This window comes from Oncorhynchus mykiss, chromosome 24 (assembly GCF_057628025.1).
Source record: "Oncorhynchus mykiss isolate SJ-2025 chromosome 24, ASM5762802v1, whole genome shotgun sequence".
NCBI lineage: Eukaryota > Metazoa > Chordata > Actinopteri > Salmoniformes > Salmonidae > Oncorhynchus > Oncorhynchus mykiss.
In genome coordinates, this window is record NC_143045.1 from 6,981,425 (window position 1) to 6,999,188 (window position 17,764).

At 41.9% G+C, this 17,764-nt stretch overlaps 1 protein-coding gene and 1 long non-coding RNA gene across 2 annotated transcripts; both read left to right on the top strand.

Moving 5' to 3' along the window:
- Positions 1 to 374: 374 nt before the first annotated feature.
- On the top strand, positions 375 to 1,808 carry LOC149972350 (uncharacterized). Its single transcript, XM_090218154.1, has one exon. It carries the CDS (start codon positions 391 to 393, stop codon positions 1,702 to 1,704), a length of 1,314 nt encoding a protein of 437 aa, XP_090074280.1. The 5' UTR covers positions 375 to 390; the 3' UTR covers positions 1,705 to 1,808.
- A 9,970-nt stretch (positions 1,809 to 11,778) lies between these two features.
- Positions 11,779 to 15,497, top strand: LOC110503584 (uncharacterized). The gene is made up of 2 exons (XR_016491301.1): positions 11,779 to 11,894; positions 12,113 to 15,497. It is a non-coding gene; the product is annotated as an uncharacterized LOC110503584 (long non-coding RNA).
- The last annotated feature ends 2,267 nt before the right edge of the window (positions 15,498 to 17,764 follow it).

Sequence of the window (17,764 nt, forward strand, 5' to 3'; positions counted from 1 at the left end):
GGTTACTAGACCAACGCTTTAACCACTAGGCTACCCTGCCGCCCCAATGTTTATGGGTCATTGAAGAAGCATGGGAAATAGTGTTTAAACCCTTTACAATGAAGATCTGTGAAGTTAATTAGTAAAAATCCAAATATCGTTGAAAGACAGGGTCCTGAAAAAGGATGTTTCTTTTTTTGCTGAGTTATATATAATTCATTTCAACGTCAAAAATGGATGTACCAATCTCAGATTGTGTCTTTAAATATTTTTTTGTTTGCACACTGCTTTCTGACCCTTGACATCAAAATATTTATATTTGTGTTTATTGTACAGGAAAACTGAAAGATGGTATTGCTATTTGTGTTCTGCAGCTTTCTTCAGAGAGACCCTCATCAGCCCCTCATAACCATGACAAAGAAGAATTTGATGAAGATATTTCTTGGTTTGACTCTGTTCACCATGGGATATATCATTTTTATTACTCAGAAATGGTCTGTAGAGCAATTGTTTAGGAGGAAGGACTGGGCAATGGACACCTGCTTTCCAAATTTGAGCACTGACCCCTTCATCCCGATCCAAGGGTCCAAAACATTTGTGCTGAATGCTTTCTTTGAGCACCGGACCCATAACATGAGCCTTCGTCTCATCTCCATCGTGTGGCGACCAGAAAAGACCATCCATCACTGCTTACTATGCTGCCAAGACCGTCTGTTCACCTCTTTGGCCAAGCGGACTATCCACAATTCCCACTTCGGGTTCCCTTACGGCACAGGGGACTTCCTGTGTGACATCCCGGAGGACTGTGAGCCCACACACGCTGGCTTGGTGTCTGAGGACTTTGATCCTGAGCACGTCACCTTTGTCCCAATCTTGAACAGGGTACCAAGGGAGTCCAGCTTTCCTGTCAACTTCACTGTGTGCCTCTCTACCATGTTCGGGGGGTACAACAACGTGCTGCAGTTTGTGCAGGCCATGGAGATGTATCGCCTGCTGGGGGCCCAGAGGGTGGTGGTCTATAAGACCAACTGCAGCCGTGACATGGAGGAGGTACTGCATTACTATAAAGACGAAGTTGGTCTGGTGGAAGTATTTCCCTGGCCAATTGACACCCACATCAAGGTGTCCTCCAGCTGGCTTGCCACCAAGTCACCCGGTGACCTGCACTACTATGGCCAGATCCCTGCGCTCAATGACTGTCTGTACAGGAACATGTACCAGACTAAGTATCTCCTCCTCCATGACCCTGATGAGATCATCCTCCCTGTGGACAACAACACCTGGGGGGAGCTCCTGAGTACTCTGGAGATCAAATACGGCAACAAGGCCAACTTCTACTTTGAAAACAATGTTTTCCCAATCGAGAAGACTGACGAAAGCAGCAGATTCAACTTGTCAGAGTGGGCCACCATTCCTGGCATTAACTTCCTTCTGCATGTCCTGCGAGAACCCATTCTCAAATCCCACTACAAAACGGGGAAGCTGATCATCAACCCCAGGACTGTGTTTGAGATCTCAGTGCATGGCGTGAAGAGGCAGAACAGCCGGACAGTAGAAGTGTCTTCCCATCTCGGCAGGCTATATCATATCCGCCGGCGGAAGAACGGCAAGCTGAAAAGCAGAGACTTTGTCAGGGATGAGGGACTGTTGAGGTTCGCCCCACAAATGATCAGAAAGGTAGTACACTCCCTCAGAAAAATGAACCTGCCCTCCCAGAAACAGTAAACGCTCTCGTCTAGTGTCTCTACATCTAATCATGGGTTCTCTTCAATTCTTCATTTAGTTGTTTAAAGCTGATTCATTGCATGATATTTGATTGCTAAATAGCCCAAACCTCACTGTGCAACGTGACTGGCAGCAATTAGACTTTTCTTAAGATATCCCATTCACCATAGACCAAAGTACCGTCATTGGTTGTGCCTCTTATCAGGAAATAAAGATAATGCTGTTGTGAGAAAAGGAAAATTGTCTAATCCAGTCATGAATCTGCACAATAGAGATTTACCGACGCCACATTCGTCAGAGGTAGCTGAATTATTTGATGTTGTTGAATGGAAAATGTTCAGACACCTGCTGTGACTTACCTTACTCAACATTTTTGAAGTGATGCTTAGTCTGACTTGATGATAAACTCGTATGTACTGCAAAAAATGAAATCCTAGGAAGTAAATAAATCTTGCATTAAGGCAATAAATCAAATCTCCCCCCCCCCCCCCCAATAAGATACTGTAAGTCATTTTACCAAGCACTGTATGTGTTAGATTATTCAGCTTGTTTTAAGAAAATTGGTCTTGAGTTGTCTAATTTAGATATTAGATCTAATTCTAGGTACTTTATGTGTAACTAGCACAGCTAGGCAATCAACAAGTTATCATGTAATGTCATCAATTTTGATGATATTTAAATCAGGATTGTTTCTCTTGTTTTTTAAGAACCAGACCCAAAGAAATCCCTCACTTTTGCTTGCAGATATTGCATATTATTCACCTCTGACATTGGTCCCAACTCCCGCTCATTGAAAAAAAATAGGGTATTGTGACCCGTCTAGCATTCTGACAACATTCAAACATTTGATTATGTTTTATCAAAGACTTTCATACATTTCTGAAATTCAGCATTGAGGACTGTCATATACATACAGTGCATTGGGAAAGTATTCAGACCCCTTCACTTTTTTCCACATTTTATGTTACAGCCTTATTCTAAAATTGATTAAATCGTTTTCTTCCCTTTATCAATCAACACAGAATACCCCATAATGACAAAGCAAAAACATTTTTTTTTTTTGTCCTGTTGGAAGGTAAACCTTCGCCCCAGTCTGGGGTCCTGAGCAGGTTTTCATGAAGGATCTCTTTGGTACAATTCCCCAGATTAGTGCCTCGACACAAGCCTGTCTCGGAGTGCTACGGACAATTCCTTCGACCTCATGGCTTGGTTTTTGCTCTGACATGCACTGTCAACTGTGGGACATTTATATAGACAGGTGTGGGCCTTTCCAAATAATTTACCACAGGTGGACTCCAATCAAGTTGTGGAAACATCTCAAGGATGATAAATGGAAACAGGATGCACATGAGCTCAATTTCGAGTCTCATAGCAAAGGGTCTGAATACTTATGTAATACTTTTGTTCTTTATTTATAAACAAATATATATTCTAAAAACCTGTTTTCACTTTGTCATAATAGGATATTGTATGTAAAAAAATATATAATTTTAGTCATTTTAGAAAGTCTGTAACGTAACAAAATGTGGAAAAAGTGAAGGGGTCTGAATACTTTCCGAATGCACCGTATTTTAACCATTGGAACCAATAATTTAATCTGAGATGGAACATGAATCAAATAATGTTGCTTTGATGTAATATTGTTTTCAGGGAAAAGCTTTTTCACATACTTCAAATACTGCTCAATAAGACATTTCAAATCTGATACAGTTTGAGTAATAACAGGATAATATGAACCATCTCAATCAATGTCAAAGTACATTCACATTGTCTACATTTGTTAAACTCCACCCCCTCTTTAAATCCCACAGCTCATGTTGGGCTAAAGTGTCTCAGCGGAGAGAAACCAATGCACAATATATTTCTCTCTCCCCATTGGAAGTTTGAATTTGAACTCCATTGTACAATATAACCAGGTCCTCTTGATGTCTTTCAATATCGCGTCAACCCCACACTGAGAAAGGTCACGTGATGTTGCTATAGCAACAAGTTGGATAGCAGACAGCTTGGATCTTTATTTATGGTTGATATTTCCCAACATAATAAACCATAAGTAATTTGTTCTTTGGGGCATGGGAGCATAAAGGATTACACAATTAAATTTGGTCTGTGTATATAAAATCTGTAAAGCAGTGGGTTTCATGAAAACAATGGATGTGATCTTAAAAGGTCCCCATCTACAATGTCATTTAAGAGTCCATATGTGCATTTCTGAGGTCCATCTTCAATCTTGGCTAGTATTTTCGGGTGACACTAACTGTGCCAAACTTTTCACTAAAGATATGTAATGAAAGGATATGTCTTTGATGGTAAGGCTTTGATGAAAGTACCTTTCACCCTGCATGTCTTTTGCCCAGTCTTAGCTTCTCCTTTGATATCAGGGATTTCTTACTGGGTCTAGAACATTTCATAAGGAGTAAAGCTATATGGCAAGTTGCTCATCAGGATCATGAGGTAGGATTTCAGTTTACACTAGCCAGTACACGTAATATTGGTGTAAATGTTTGCAGCTCTTAATTTGATATTTTTCAAATTGCGAACAAAGTAGAAATGGGCATTTATTGCCTAGAAAGCGATGTCTATCTGATGCATGTGTTTAAAGGAACAAGATTCAGATCAGCTAAATTTGAGACCTTGTGCACAAGGCAGGCACCTCCAGTACCAGATCCTGTGACCCCAGCACTCTCCGGTCCAGTAATCCCAGCACCTACAGAACTAATGGCAGTGACCCCAGTAGTCCCTGATCCAGTAACCCAAATACCTTCACCAGAGCAAATGGCTGGAACCCCAGTGTCTCCAAGCCCAGGTTCTGTTTTGCATCCAGGCTCAGTGATCACGAAAGGAGTCCCTACAAAATCATGAAGTTACCCAGCACATACAGTGGGGCAAAAAAGTATTTAGTCAGCCACCAATTGTGCAAGTTCTTCCACTTAAAAAGATAAGAGAGGCCTGTAATTTTCATCATAGGTACACTTCAACTATGCTCCCAGGCAGACTAAATCACATTGTAGGATTTTTTATGAATTCATTTGCAAATTATGGTGGAAAATAAGTATTTGGTCACCTACAAACAAGCAAGATTTCTGGCTCTCACAGACCTGTAACTTCTTCTTTTAAGAGGCTCATCTGTCCTCCACTCGTTACCTGTATTAATGGCACCTGTTTGAACTTGTTATCAGTATAAAAGACACCTGTCCACAACCTCAAACAGTCACACTCCAAACTCCACTATGGCCAAGACCAAAGAGCTGTCAAAGGACACCAGAAACAAAATTGTAGACCTGCACCAGGCTGGGAAGACTGAATCTGCAATAGGTAAGCAGCTTGGTTTGAAGAAATCCACTGTGGGAGCAATTATTAGGAAATGGAAGACATACAAGACCACTGATAATCTCCCTCGATCTGGGGCTCCACGCAAGATCTCACCCCGGGGGGTCAAAATGATCACAAGAACGGTGGGCAAAAATGCCAGAACCACACGGGGGGACCTAGTGAATGACCTGCAGAGAGCTGGGACCAAAGTAACAAAGCCTACCATCAGTAACACACTACGCCGCCAGGGACTCAAATCCTGCAGTGCCAGACGTGTCCCCCTGCTTAAGCCAGTACATGTCCAGGCCCGTCTGAAGTTTGCTAGAGAGCATTTGGATGATCCAGAAGAAGATTGGGAGAATGTCATATGGTCAGATGAAACCAAAATAGAACATTTTGGTAAAAACTCAACTCGTCGTGTTCGGAGGACAAAGAATGCTGAGTTGCATCCTAAGAACACCATACCTACTGTGAAGCATGGGGGTGGAAACATCATGCCAGGACGACTGATCCGTGTAAATAAAAGAATGAATGGGGCCATGTATCGTGAAATTGAGTGAAAACCTTCCATCAGCAAGGGCATTGAAGATGAAACGTGGCTGGGTCTTTTAGCATGACAATGATCCCAAACACACCGCCCGGGCAATGATGGAGTGGCTTCATAAGAAGCATTTCAAGGTCCTGGAGTGGCCTAGCCAGTCTCCAGATCTCAACCCCATAGAAAATCTTTGGAGGGAGTTGAAAGTCCGTGTTGCCCAGCAACAGCCCCCAAACATCACTGCTCTAGAGGAGATCTGCATGGAGGAATGGGCCAAAATACCAGCAACAGTGTGTGGAAACCTTGTGAAGACTTACAGAAAACGTTTGACCTCTGTCATTGCCAACAAAGGGTATATAACAAAGTATTGTGAAACTTTTGTTATTGTCCAAATACTTATTTTCCACCATCATTTGCAAATAAATTCATTAAAAATCCTACAATGTGATTTTCTGGATTTTGTTTTCTCATTTTGTCTGTCATAGTTGAAGTGTACCTATGATGAAAATTACAGGCCTCATCTTTTTAAGTGGGAGAACTTGCACAATTGGTGGCTGACTAAATACTTTTTTGCCCCACTGTAATATGTCATCTTCACAGAAAGCGAGTTAGAACAAGCCAGAATATATTATTTTAAAAAGCAGCTCGTTGGGCAAGAGCAAGATTACACACTCTCAAAAGAACTTCGCTGTCGACTACTCCATAACACGATGACCAACATGAGATCCATAATGCGAGCCACAATGGATGACTTAAAGTATCCATTGAAGCGTGAAGTAAATTCTATGGCCAAACGACTGGTAGAATATTACCATATGCTGCGGGACAATTCGGTGCATTATAAATATGAATGGGTGAGTGGTCATCTTGTTCACTTCCTTTTAGTCTAACCATTGTGGCTTTTGCTATTCAGTAATTAACAGCGGTAATCTCTGCATTGTTGTGTCATGTTTAAAGGGATACTTTGGAATTTTGGCAATGAGGCCCTTTATCTACTTCCCCTGAGTTAGATTAACTATTGGATACCATTATATTATCCACAAGTTCATTTGACTCTGGGGAAGTAGATTAAGGGCCTCATTGCCAAAATCCCAAAGTATCCCTTTAAAGGGAGACATTACATATGTGTCCTAACAGGAAACTGTCTCCAGACTACTGATGAAGAGATTACAGAATGTGCGGACCCCTCAAAAGACCAAGGGCAGAAAGCACAAGGATGCTGCACTTGGAAAGAAGATCAAGGGCCATACACCTGAATGGGAGAAGAGAAGGCGCCTTGAGTTTGGATCTGGACCGAACGACAGCATCCGTGATGTATTAACTGATGACTCACTGCAGTTCTAGTGGCTCCACGGTGTTTCTTGACAAGTCCCAATTTAGATCCAGCACCCCAGAGAGTGAAGAGCAGGTTGATGGTAATGAAGCATGTAAGTAGGCTTTATACTCTGTTTACAAACAACACACAACACAAAAAACTCAAACATTAACTTACACTGTCACTGTTTTGGCATATGCCCTGTCCACTAATTTAAAAATAGTTCAAACTCGCATTTTCTGGCGGAATGCTAAATCTGATTGCTGTGATTGCTGTGCTCTCAGCACCAGGGTTTTAGGGCTTATTTCCAAACTAGTCCCTAGACCCTACCACTTCAATTCAATCAAATGTATTTCTAAAGCCCTTTTTACATCAGTCAATGTCACAAAGTGCTATACAGATGCAATGCAGATCTAGAAGCACGGTGGCTAGGAAAAACTGTCTAGGAAGGTAGGATCCTAGGAAGAAACCTAGAGAGGAACCAGGCTCTGAGGGGTGGCCAGTCCTCTTCTGGCTGTGCCCGGGTGGAGATGGTACATGGCCATTAAGGCCAGATTATTCTTCAAGATGTTCAGTGCATAGATGACCAGCATGGTCATTCAGAGGTCGGGACAGCAGGTGCAGTAGAGAGTCAAAAACAGCAGGTCCAGGACAAAGTAGCATGTCCAGTGAACAGTTCAGGGTTCCATAGCCGCTGGCAGAGCAGTTGAGACTGGAGCAGCAGCATGACCAGGTAGACTGGGGACAGCCAGGAGTCATCAGGCCAGGTAGTCCTGATGACTGAGAATTAAAGGGAGCGTACTTAAATTCACACAGGACGGGATAAGACAGGAGAATTACACCAGATTTAACAGACTGGCCCTAGCCCCAGCCCCTTGCACATAGACTATTACAGCATAGATACTGGAGGCTGAGACTTGGGGGGAGGGGGGGCACTGTTGCCCCGTCCGACGATACCCCCGGACAGGGCCAACCAGGCTGGATATAATCCCACACACTTTGCCAAAGCACAGCCCCCACACCACTAGAGGGATATCAACAGACCACCAATTTCACCTCATTTAACAAAGTAAATTCATCAGGCTTGAGCCATGTTTCAGTCAGGCCAATCACATCAAGATTATGGTCAGTGATTAGTTCGACTATGACTGCCTTGGGAAGTGAGGGATCTAACATTAAGTAGCCCTATTTTGAGATGTGAGATCACAACCTCTTTCAATAATGACAGGACTGGAGGAGATCTTTATTCCAATGAGACTGCTAAAGCAAATACCGCCATGTTTTGCTCAAGCTAGATCGAGGCACAGACACAGGGATAGCTGTGGGGATAGCTGAGCTGAGTACACTGACTGTGCTAGTGGCAGACTCCGCTAAGCTGCACCCTATCTCATTGTGGAGCTAGAGGATTGAGAGCACCCCTCCAGCTAGGATGGAGTCCGTCACTCCTCAGCAGGCCAGGCTTGGTCCTGTTTGTGGGTGAGTTCCAGAAAGAGGGACAATTATCTCCAAATTCTGTCTTTTTGGAGTGGCAGAAAACCATTTTCAACCAGCAATTGAGTTGAGACTTGGCTTTTGAGCTCTTCACTGGGAGGGGCCAGAGATAATTATTCGATGCCGACACATTGTTCTATTTGATTTACACACTGAAGCTATATTGCGTGACCTCTGACTGTATGTTATACGAGGGGAAAAATAAAAATATAAAACGGTTATTAAACATTTTGAAAGTAAAAACCTTAAAGTTGACATGGAGCAAAGTAACGTTAGCGTTTTACAGCACATTGGTTGACTGTCATTCATATTCCATTCACCCAGTTAAATGTAACAACGATAGGTTTAGGCTACAACATGATACTAACAGTTTCCCTATACCCATCATAAAGTTGCTTCAACCTAGCCTATGAATGAACGTTTACAACATGCACACAGGTCGAGAGACAAATTTGATGTGATAGACCGTGGCACACGGACAGACAGTGACATTCAATACCGCCTTGCACACTCTTGCCTGCATCTAGCTGATAATGTTAGTCCAACAGTTGCAAACAAGAGTTTCTATACCTGGACAAATTCAGGTATGTTTATCCTCGTTTTGTTCAGTTGGCTTCTGTTTAAGAAACGTTTTTCAACAGAATGGGCAGATTGAATACACCACTGATCATACGTAAACACAGTTCAGTTTCATAGCTGCCACGATGTATTCCTTCTCACATCTACGTTATGCGCTCTCCTACTTTCACCGCTTCCCTTCGCTTGTGGACTTCAATGCACAACACATCAGCTGTATGTGACAAGGCGAAAAATCCTTTCCAAGTTACACACAGCCTACATCATTATCACCATAAAGCAAAATTAACATCATAATCAGCATAGCTAATAAAACTAACACGTTAGTAAACCCGCTAAATCATGCAGTAATGTTAGTGTCCATCAGTAAGCAGTTGCACCGGTGGCAATACATTTGTAAAACCAAAAGCTCACCTTTTACTTGGAAGAGTTCCAGTGTTGTGTTGGATAGTCATAGCCAGCTAGCTAACATAGCTAGCTGGCTGTTTTAGCAGGGTCTTTCAGTAGGCTAAACTAGCTAGCTAAGTAGGTGAAACTGAAAGCAAAAAGCAAAAATTTGTTCAACTGTTCAACTATTTTCTTTCTCTTGAGTCAACTACTCACCACATTATATACACTGAAGTGCTAGCTAGCTGTAGCTTATGCTTTCAGTACTAGATTAATTCTCTGGTCCTTTGATTGGATGAACAACATGTAAATTCATGCTGCAAGAGCTCTGATATGTTGGAGGACGTCCTCCGGAAGTTGTTGTAATTACTGTGTAAGTCTATGGAAGGGGGTGAGAACCATGAGCATCCTAGGTTTTGTATTGAAGTAAATTGTTGAGTGGCAGCTCTCAGGGAACTGTGGGGGGATCTTGGCGGGTTGGTGGCCCGGCGGTTAGGAGCTTGTGGCCGATAGGTCACTGGTTCTGGTCCCTGTTTTGACCTGTTGGGAGACCTGTCAACGTGCCCTTGGACAGGATGATTACCCTGGTTGCTTCTATTGGTCACTCTGGATAGGAGTCTGTTAGATGACTGAATTTAATGTAAATGTTGTGGCTTCACTGCAAGTAGATTTTATGTTTGAATATTTTTTTTGAAGAATACACAAAAAAAAGTCCTAAATATATTTAAAAAAAAACTAAAAGCATTGTATTTGGGACAGACCCCCAAAACCAATTCTTCCTTTGGTCGCCTCTCCTTCCAGTTCTCTGCTGCCAATGACTGGAACGAACTACAAAAATCTCTGAAACTGGAAACACTTATCTCCCTCACTAGCTTTAAGCACCAGCTGTCAGAGCAGCTCACGGATTACTGCACCTGGACATAGCCCATCTATAATTTAGCCAAAACAACTACCTCTTCCCCAGTGTTTACTTGCTATATTGTATTTACTTCGCCATCATGGCCTTTTGTTTGCCTTTACCTCCCATATCTCACCTCACTTGCTCACATTGTATATAGACTTATTTTTCTACTGTATTATTGACTGTATGTTTGTTTTACTCCATGTGTAACTCTGTGTCGTTGTATGTGTCGAACTACTTTGCTTTATCTTGGCCAGGTCGCAATTGTAAAGGAGAACTCAACTTGCCTTCGTGGTTAAATAAAGGTGAAATAAAAAATATAAAAAATAAATAATTCACTAAACCTCAACTAAGTCTTGTAATGAATGTGGAAATTGAGCAAGTTGAAGAGACTAAACTGCAGGAGTAACCCTGGATTGTAAACTTATGGTCAAAACATATTGATTCAACAGTAGCTAAGACGGGGAGAGGTCTGTCCATAATAAAGTGCTACTCTGCCTCCTTGACAACAATATCAACAAGGCAGGTCCTACAGGCCCTAGTTTTGTAGCACCTGGACTACTGCCCAGTCATGTGGTCAGCTGCCACAAAGAGGGACTTGGGAAAATTACAACTGGCCCAGAACAGGGTGGCACGGATGGCCCTTAAATGTACATTAATAATATGCATGTCAATATCTCATGGCTCAAAGTAAAGCAGAGATTGACTTCATTACTACTTGTTTTTGTAAGAAGTGTTGACATGTTAAATGCACCAAGCTGTTTAAACTACTAGCACCTATGCATACCCCACAAGACATGCCACCAGAGGTCTCTTCACCGTTCCAAGTCCAGAACAGACTACACTCAAGGAGTAAAATCGGATTTAAAAAAACAGAATAAAATATACTGCTGTTACCAGATGGAAAAGACTGCTCCCTGACTTCTGTGGCCCATGCCCTGGGAAAGGCTTGTGTTCAGGGACACCGTGTTAAGCAAGGCTGCATTCAACATGTGTTCCTCCTGCAGTGATGATTGTCAACCGCAATCGTTCATCAGCAGAGTTTCATCATTGTGCGTCTCTTTCTGCAGGGTTAGTGTTTGAGGTGCTGGCCGCTCGCTTCTCCTCCTGCACATGCTCAGACATGGTCTGGCAGAGGGTGCGCTGGAAGCTGCTGGAGACCGTCCCAGAGTGCTGGCTGGAGTGTGTTCTCACTGGGCTGGTGTGGACTGTCAACAGGTAAGGGAAGGGGAGATTGCTAGAGGTTATAAAAAAGGTGTCAAGCTTTGTCTTTGTCCCATGTCTTTTTCTCGTAATGCAAGTGTTCTTTTTCCTCTAAGCCTGACAGGGGTCCAGGATCATGGGGAACCTGGTGTTGAAGGACAGAAAGTCCACTTAAAAAGCTGTTGTTATAGCTAAAGTCTTCAACTTCACTCTTGTTTTGAGGATTCTTCTGGGCTACCCGACTCAGGACAGGGAGAGGCCACTACTTATACAGGTGAGTGTACAACAGTCTTTTGTGTTGTGATGATATGTGTGTATTTTCTTGACAATGTTGATTGTGTGTGTGTCCAGGTGCTGCGGTTGCTGTGCCAGGCCTGAGCCAACCCCCTCTGGAGCAGAAGCTCTGTGAGCCGGGCTCTGCTGCTGTGTGTGACTGAGTGATGCAGAGCTACAGTAGCTACGCTCAGGTAACACCCCTAATATTACGGCACAGTATTGTCACAAGATCAGAGCTGTTCATACTACTTTCTGACCTGTCCGCCTCTTGAGTTATATATTCATTTTTCCTAGGAAAACGATAAACATTTTGTTATGGGAAGTGTCCATGTAGTCCCACCTTGTTGAAGTCTGTTTTCTTCTGTTTTGTGCCTAATGATCCCAACACTAATGTCTTTTCCCATGTCAGAGTTACTGCAGGTCATGCTGGGAGGGATACAGAGTCACCTGGATAGCAGCGTAGTGCATGTGAGGGGCATGGTGGTTGGGGAGTGTCTCCGCTCCTGCATGGACATCAACAGAGCCAAGCTCAAACTCGAGGTATACTACAGTATGGCACCTTACCCAAGGTTTTGGGTGCATCTCAATAGTCTGAAGTGACTTATATTCTGTTCTCTGCTCATACTGCTCTGAATGAACTGGACAGGTGAAGACAAATACCATAATGCTTTCACCTATCTGCTGTTCAGATCAGTGCAAATGAAAGGAGATAGAGGAAACCACTGTAGACTATGGAAGTGCACCCCTACAATAAGCTTTGCCTGCCTTATTATGATTAATGTGTAGGACACAGGGAAGGGTGTGTGTTTCTTTCCCTCAGGATGAGGAGACCAAGGAGCTGCTCTCACTGATGACTCCACTTTCTGATGAAGAAACGGAGCCGCTTGATGACAGATTGGCTCGTCCTCGAGGTCAAAGGGCAGACCATACCATCCCAGGCTGCTTCAGTGGCCCAGAAATCAGGAGCTGACCCAGACTCTTGTTATACACTACATTTATTAACATAATGTTGTCTGTGAGACTGAAGTTGTATATTTAATTCAAATCATTACAACTTAATGAATCTTCCCATGGGCAGTTAAGAAGGCATGGTATAGAACTCGCCAACTTGTAGTCCTAAAAAACAAATGCATCAAAAATCACAAAAAGTTAGATTAACTGATGAAGATTGTCTCATTGAGGAGAACATATACAATATCCTAAGCCTGTGTTTACCACAGACCTTATTTTCGGTGTTTATCCAAAAATCCTACAAAAACGCCTTTAATTTCCCCATAGCCTTGACCAACGAACCATGGTGGAGTTAGTGCCTACAAAAAGACGCCATTTCTATTTCTCTCTACTCTCTGTCCTGTGTTTGTATGAAACAGTGATGATTCGCTCACCCCCTACTGACCAGGAGATGAGACAAGCCGCCCCGCCTTGCTACCGCCGAGACAGTCTTGGAGAGTAAGATACAGTAAAAACAGTACATTCGGAAAGTATTCAGACCCCTTCCCCATTTTGTTGTAGCCTTATTCTAAAATGGATTAAATGAAACATTGGACTCTGCAAGGTGTTGAAAGTGTTCCACAGGGATGCTGGCCCATGTTGACTCCAATGCTTCCCACAGTTGTCAAGTTGTTTGGCTGGCCTTTGGGTGATGGATCTTTCTTGATACACACAGGAAACCGTTGTGTGCAGAGTTCGCATAAGGTGCTTAAAGTACTTGAATTTGGCACTCTAAAATTCAAGTACTGGAATACCTTGAAAATCAGACCTTTTCTCAAGTTAGTACTTGAAAAGTACTTGAATTAAAATGAGAGCAGAACAGAACATGATCAAGTATGTTATTTCCTTACATGTTTTCCTTTCACCGCAATGGCACTCAGCCAGGCAGATACAGAATTGATTGATTAAGCGCCGCCAAACATCACATCTATAGCTAAAATGCCGGGCAAATGTAGATGTATTCCTTCCTGGCAGGATATTGATGTTAATGAATGGGTTTTTCCAGACAACCAGGGATGTAGTGGAGCGCACATTCTTACTTGTGAAATAGCATTTACTCACTTTTTATTTAATTTTTTTAGTTAATTATTGTTTACCCACTTATTATTACGTTCCCAGCATTGATCAACGCTCAGAAGGATTGTTGATCAGAGTTCTAATTGCGCCTACCTCTGCGAACGAGTGGAATCACAAGTGATTCATGCATGTTCGTTGTTTATTTATTTACATTTTATTTAACTAGGCAAGTCCGTTAAGAACAAATTCTTATTTTCAATGACGGCCTAGGAACAGTGGGTTAACTGCCTGTTCAGGGGCAGAACGACAGATTTGTACCTTGTCAGCACGGGGGTTTGAACTTGCAACCTTCCGGTTACTAGTCCAACGCTCTAACCACTAGCTACCCTGTTTGCCTGCTCCCCGGATTTGCCTTGTAGGCAGCTCATTCTCTGCCTACTCTGTCCAAGGGGAAATTCCACCCACGACATAGGCGGAGAGGTGAAATTAACTAACTCAACCCAGGCAAGTGTCAGACGCAGCTGACAGCGGGGATTTTTTTTAAACATCCCTCGACTCCTGCCCTGTCAACAGACATCCCCAAAAACGGAAGAACCTGACTCTGAGAATGAGTGTGCAACTGGTAAATAGTCGCTGATATTCAGTCAGATGTCTAGCTAGCTCGGTAGCGCTGGGACTTAAATACAATTTAATACAATTTCTCATAACAAAATAGGGTCCCCTGAGAGAGTCCTTAATCTTATTAAACACATTAATAACTTGTATCTCTTCAAATGGGTATAGAATGCAACATTATAGAGTCAACTAAAGGAAGGGCATTTTACACTGTCAGAATTCACTTTCATGTCATTGTGTTGGGACAGCTTGTGGGACCCAACATGTTGACTTATAAAGACAACTTAAAAATGATTATCATGTACACTGAACGAAAATATAAATGCAACATGCAACAATTTCAAAGATTGTACTGGGTTAGTTCATATAAGAAAATCAGTCAACATCATCAGTACTGACTTACCACTCTTGTGTAGTAAATGAGTAGTGAAACGTATTATTGAGTAGAACTTGTAAGGTAGTGATGAATAGTACGTATTTTTTTTCATGTGGTTAATATACTGCAATCTGGTGGCGACAAAAAACATTTGCATAATAGGAACTATTACAAATTGATGATCCTTGAAAATACAAAATAGTATGTGTGCCATTCACCCTCTGAAGGGCACACATACACAATCCATGTCTCAAGGATTTAACATCAATAAGGGATCATAGCGTTCACCTGGTCAGTCTGTCGTGGTGTCCACAACGTTTTCTACACTTAGTGTACACACCATGCACAGTTTTGACAAGGTGGATGATACATACTGAATTTATACTGTTTTTCATACTAAGATGTGTTGCTTTTTCACATATTTGTTCATTGGTTTTGCAAGAGTTGGTTGATGGGTCAGTTCATTGGTTTTCAAATATGTTGATGCCATTGATTAAGAATAGGATGCAATGTCCACCCCAAAATATAAGCTTGTTTTACCCCATTGTTTGTAAACAATATAATTGTACAAATAAATTGTTGGTAGCATAAATAATGACTAAATGTTACATGAAATGTAATTAAGAAATATTTAAACCGAATGAAAACCCCCTATGTTTAATATGTATTGGCAATAATTCACTTAATGGTGAGGCATAGAATAATACATGTCTTTTCTCACACTGGATGTTTGAAATATGAGCAGGTGATTTTAGTCATGCTTCTTTAGTAGTGGAATAAAGACAATTAGCACTTGAATGTTCTTAATCAATACTGTGTACTTACTGAATTGATGTGATTATGAATCCAATTGTTCATTGACCAATTTGATACTGTGTCCATTTGAATGAAACTACATTGAAATTACTTTGTTTTCAAGTCATTGAAACAACCTGAAAAAACTTTTCAACTTCCAAACGAAAGTAGGATATTAGGAAGATGTTCTTGATGTTTGGTACACTCAATGTATACTGTCCAAAATGTATCCTTGCCATAAGTGTCCCCATGGCATACTACATACAGTGCCTTCGGGAAAGTATTCAGACCCCTTGACTTTTTCCACATTTTGTTACGTTACAGCCTTATTCTGAAATTAAATCGTTTCCCCCCCCCCCCTCAAACTACACACAGTACCCCATAATGACAAAGCAAAAACAGGTTTAGAATTTTTGCAAATGTATTACAAATAACAAAAACTATCACATTTACATAAGTATTCAGACCCTTTATTCAGTACTTTGTTGAAGGACCTTTGGCAGCAATTACAGCATCAAGTCTTGTATGACAAGCACCTCCTGCATTGTCTTGGCTGTGTGCTTAGGGTTGTTGTCCCGTTGGAAGGTGAACCTTCACCCCAGTCGGAGGTCCTGAGCGCTCTGGAGCAGATCTTCACCAAGGATCTCTGTACTTTGCACCGTTCATCTTTACCTCGATCCCGACTAGTCTCCCAGTTCACGCCACTGAAAAACATCCCCACAGCATGATGCTGCCACCACCATGCTTCACCATAGGGATAGTTTTGGCCAGGTGATGAGCGGTGCCTGGTTTCCTCCAGACGTGATGCTTGGCATTGAGGCCAAAGAGTTCAATCTTGGTTTCATCAGACTAGAGTGTCTTGTTTCTCATGGTCTGAGATTCCTTTAGGTGCCTTTTGACAAACTCCAAGCGGGCTGTCATGTGCCTTTTACTGAGGAGTGGCTTCCGTCTGGTCACTCTACCATAAATGCTTGATAGATGGAGTGCTGCATAGATGGTTGTCCTTCTAGAAGGTTCTCCCATCTCCACAGAGGAACTCTGGAGTGCTGTCAGAGTGACCATCTGGTTATTGGTCACCTCCCGGACCAAGGCCCTTCTCCCCTAATTGCTCAGTTTAGCAGGGAGGCCAGCTCTAGAAGAGTCTTGGTGGTTCTAAACTTCCATTTAAGAATGATCAAGGCCACTGTGTTCTTGGGGGACCTACAATGCTGCATAATGTTTTTGGTACCCTTCCCCAGTTCTGTGCCTCGTCACAATCCTGTCTCGGAGCTCTACGGACAATTACTTCGACCTCTGCTTGGTTTTTGCTCTGACATGCACTGTCAACTGTGGGACCTTTATATTAGACAGGTCATGCCCTTCCAAATAATGTCCAGTCAATTGAATTTATCTCAGGTGGAATCCAATAAAGTTTATTAAAGGATCATCAAAGATGATCCATGGAAACAGGATGCATCTGAGCTCAATTTCAAGTCTCCTAGCAAAGCGTCTGAATCGTTATGTCTAAGGTATTGCAAACATTTCTGAACCTGTTTTCGCTTTGTTATTATGGTGTAATGTGTAGATTAGTTTTTAAATGCATGTTAGAATAAGGCTATAACAAAATGTGGAAAAAGTGAAGGGGTCTGAGTACTGTTTGAACATATGAACTTAGCTATGAATCTGGAAATACACTGTCTTGCAATACTTGGCACCAGTTGTCTATTCTTTTTGAGAACTCAAAAGGAAAAAACTTCAGTCAAACCAGATGGATAAATTATTTGTGGTCGTCTATGGAGAGTTTCTGTCGACAGGCATATAGAGAATAATATTTGTCTGCGAAGTAAAACCACACCTTCGTCTTTCTTCTATATTGTCGCTACCCAATCAGACTACGGACAGCCATCTTCATGAGAGACATAACTGACCTCATTTTACACATTGAATTGTGAACATAATACCAAATAATAGTTTTATACAGAGATCACCTGAAATATGTAGATTGGTCTTCCTCAGAACATTGTCAGAAACCCATGTAGTAGTGCAAGTAGATTTTATTGGTTTCTCGCATTCAAAGACTAAATTGTAAATAAATGTTCAATCATAAATTATTAACAAATAGTAAAATCCTAAAGTAGCACAGTTTAAATAACACAATGTTAACAGATACAATATATGCAAAACAATAATACAACTACAATCTTTGGGTCGCAGCAGAAAAGCTCAGTGCTTGACAAGTACTGTATATGGCAAAGTGTAATGTGTAGGCCAAATTTTCCACCTGTACAT

Bases quoted from the DNA above. Each gene is read 5' to 3' on its own strand.
- LOC149972350 (XM_090218154.1), top strand. From the start codon at position 391: ATGACAAAGAAGAATTTGATGAAGATATTTCTTGGTTTGACTCTGTTC.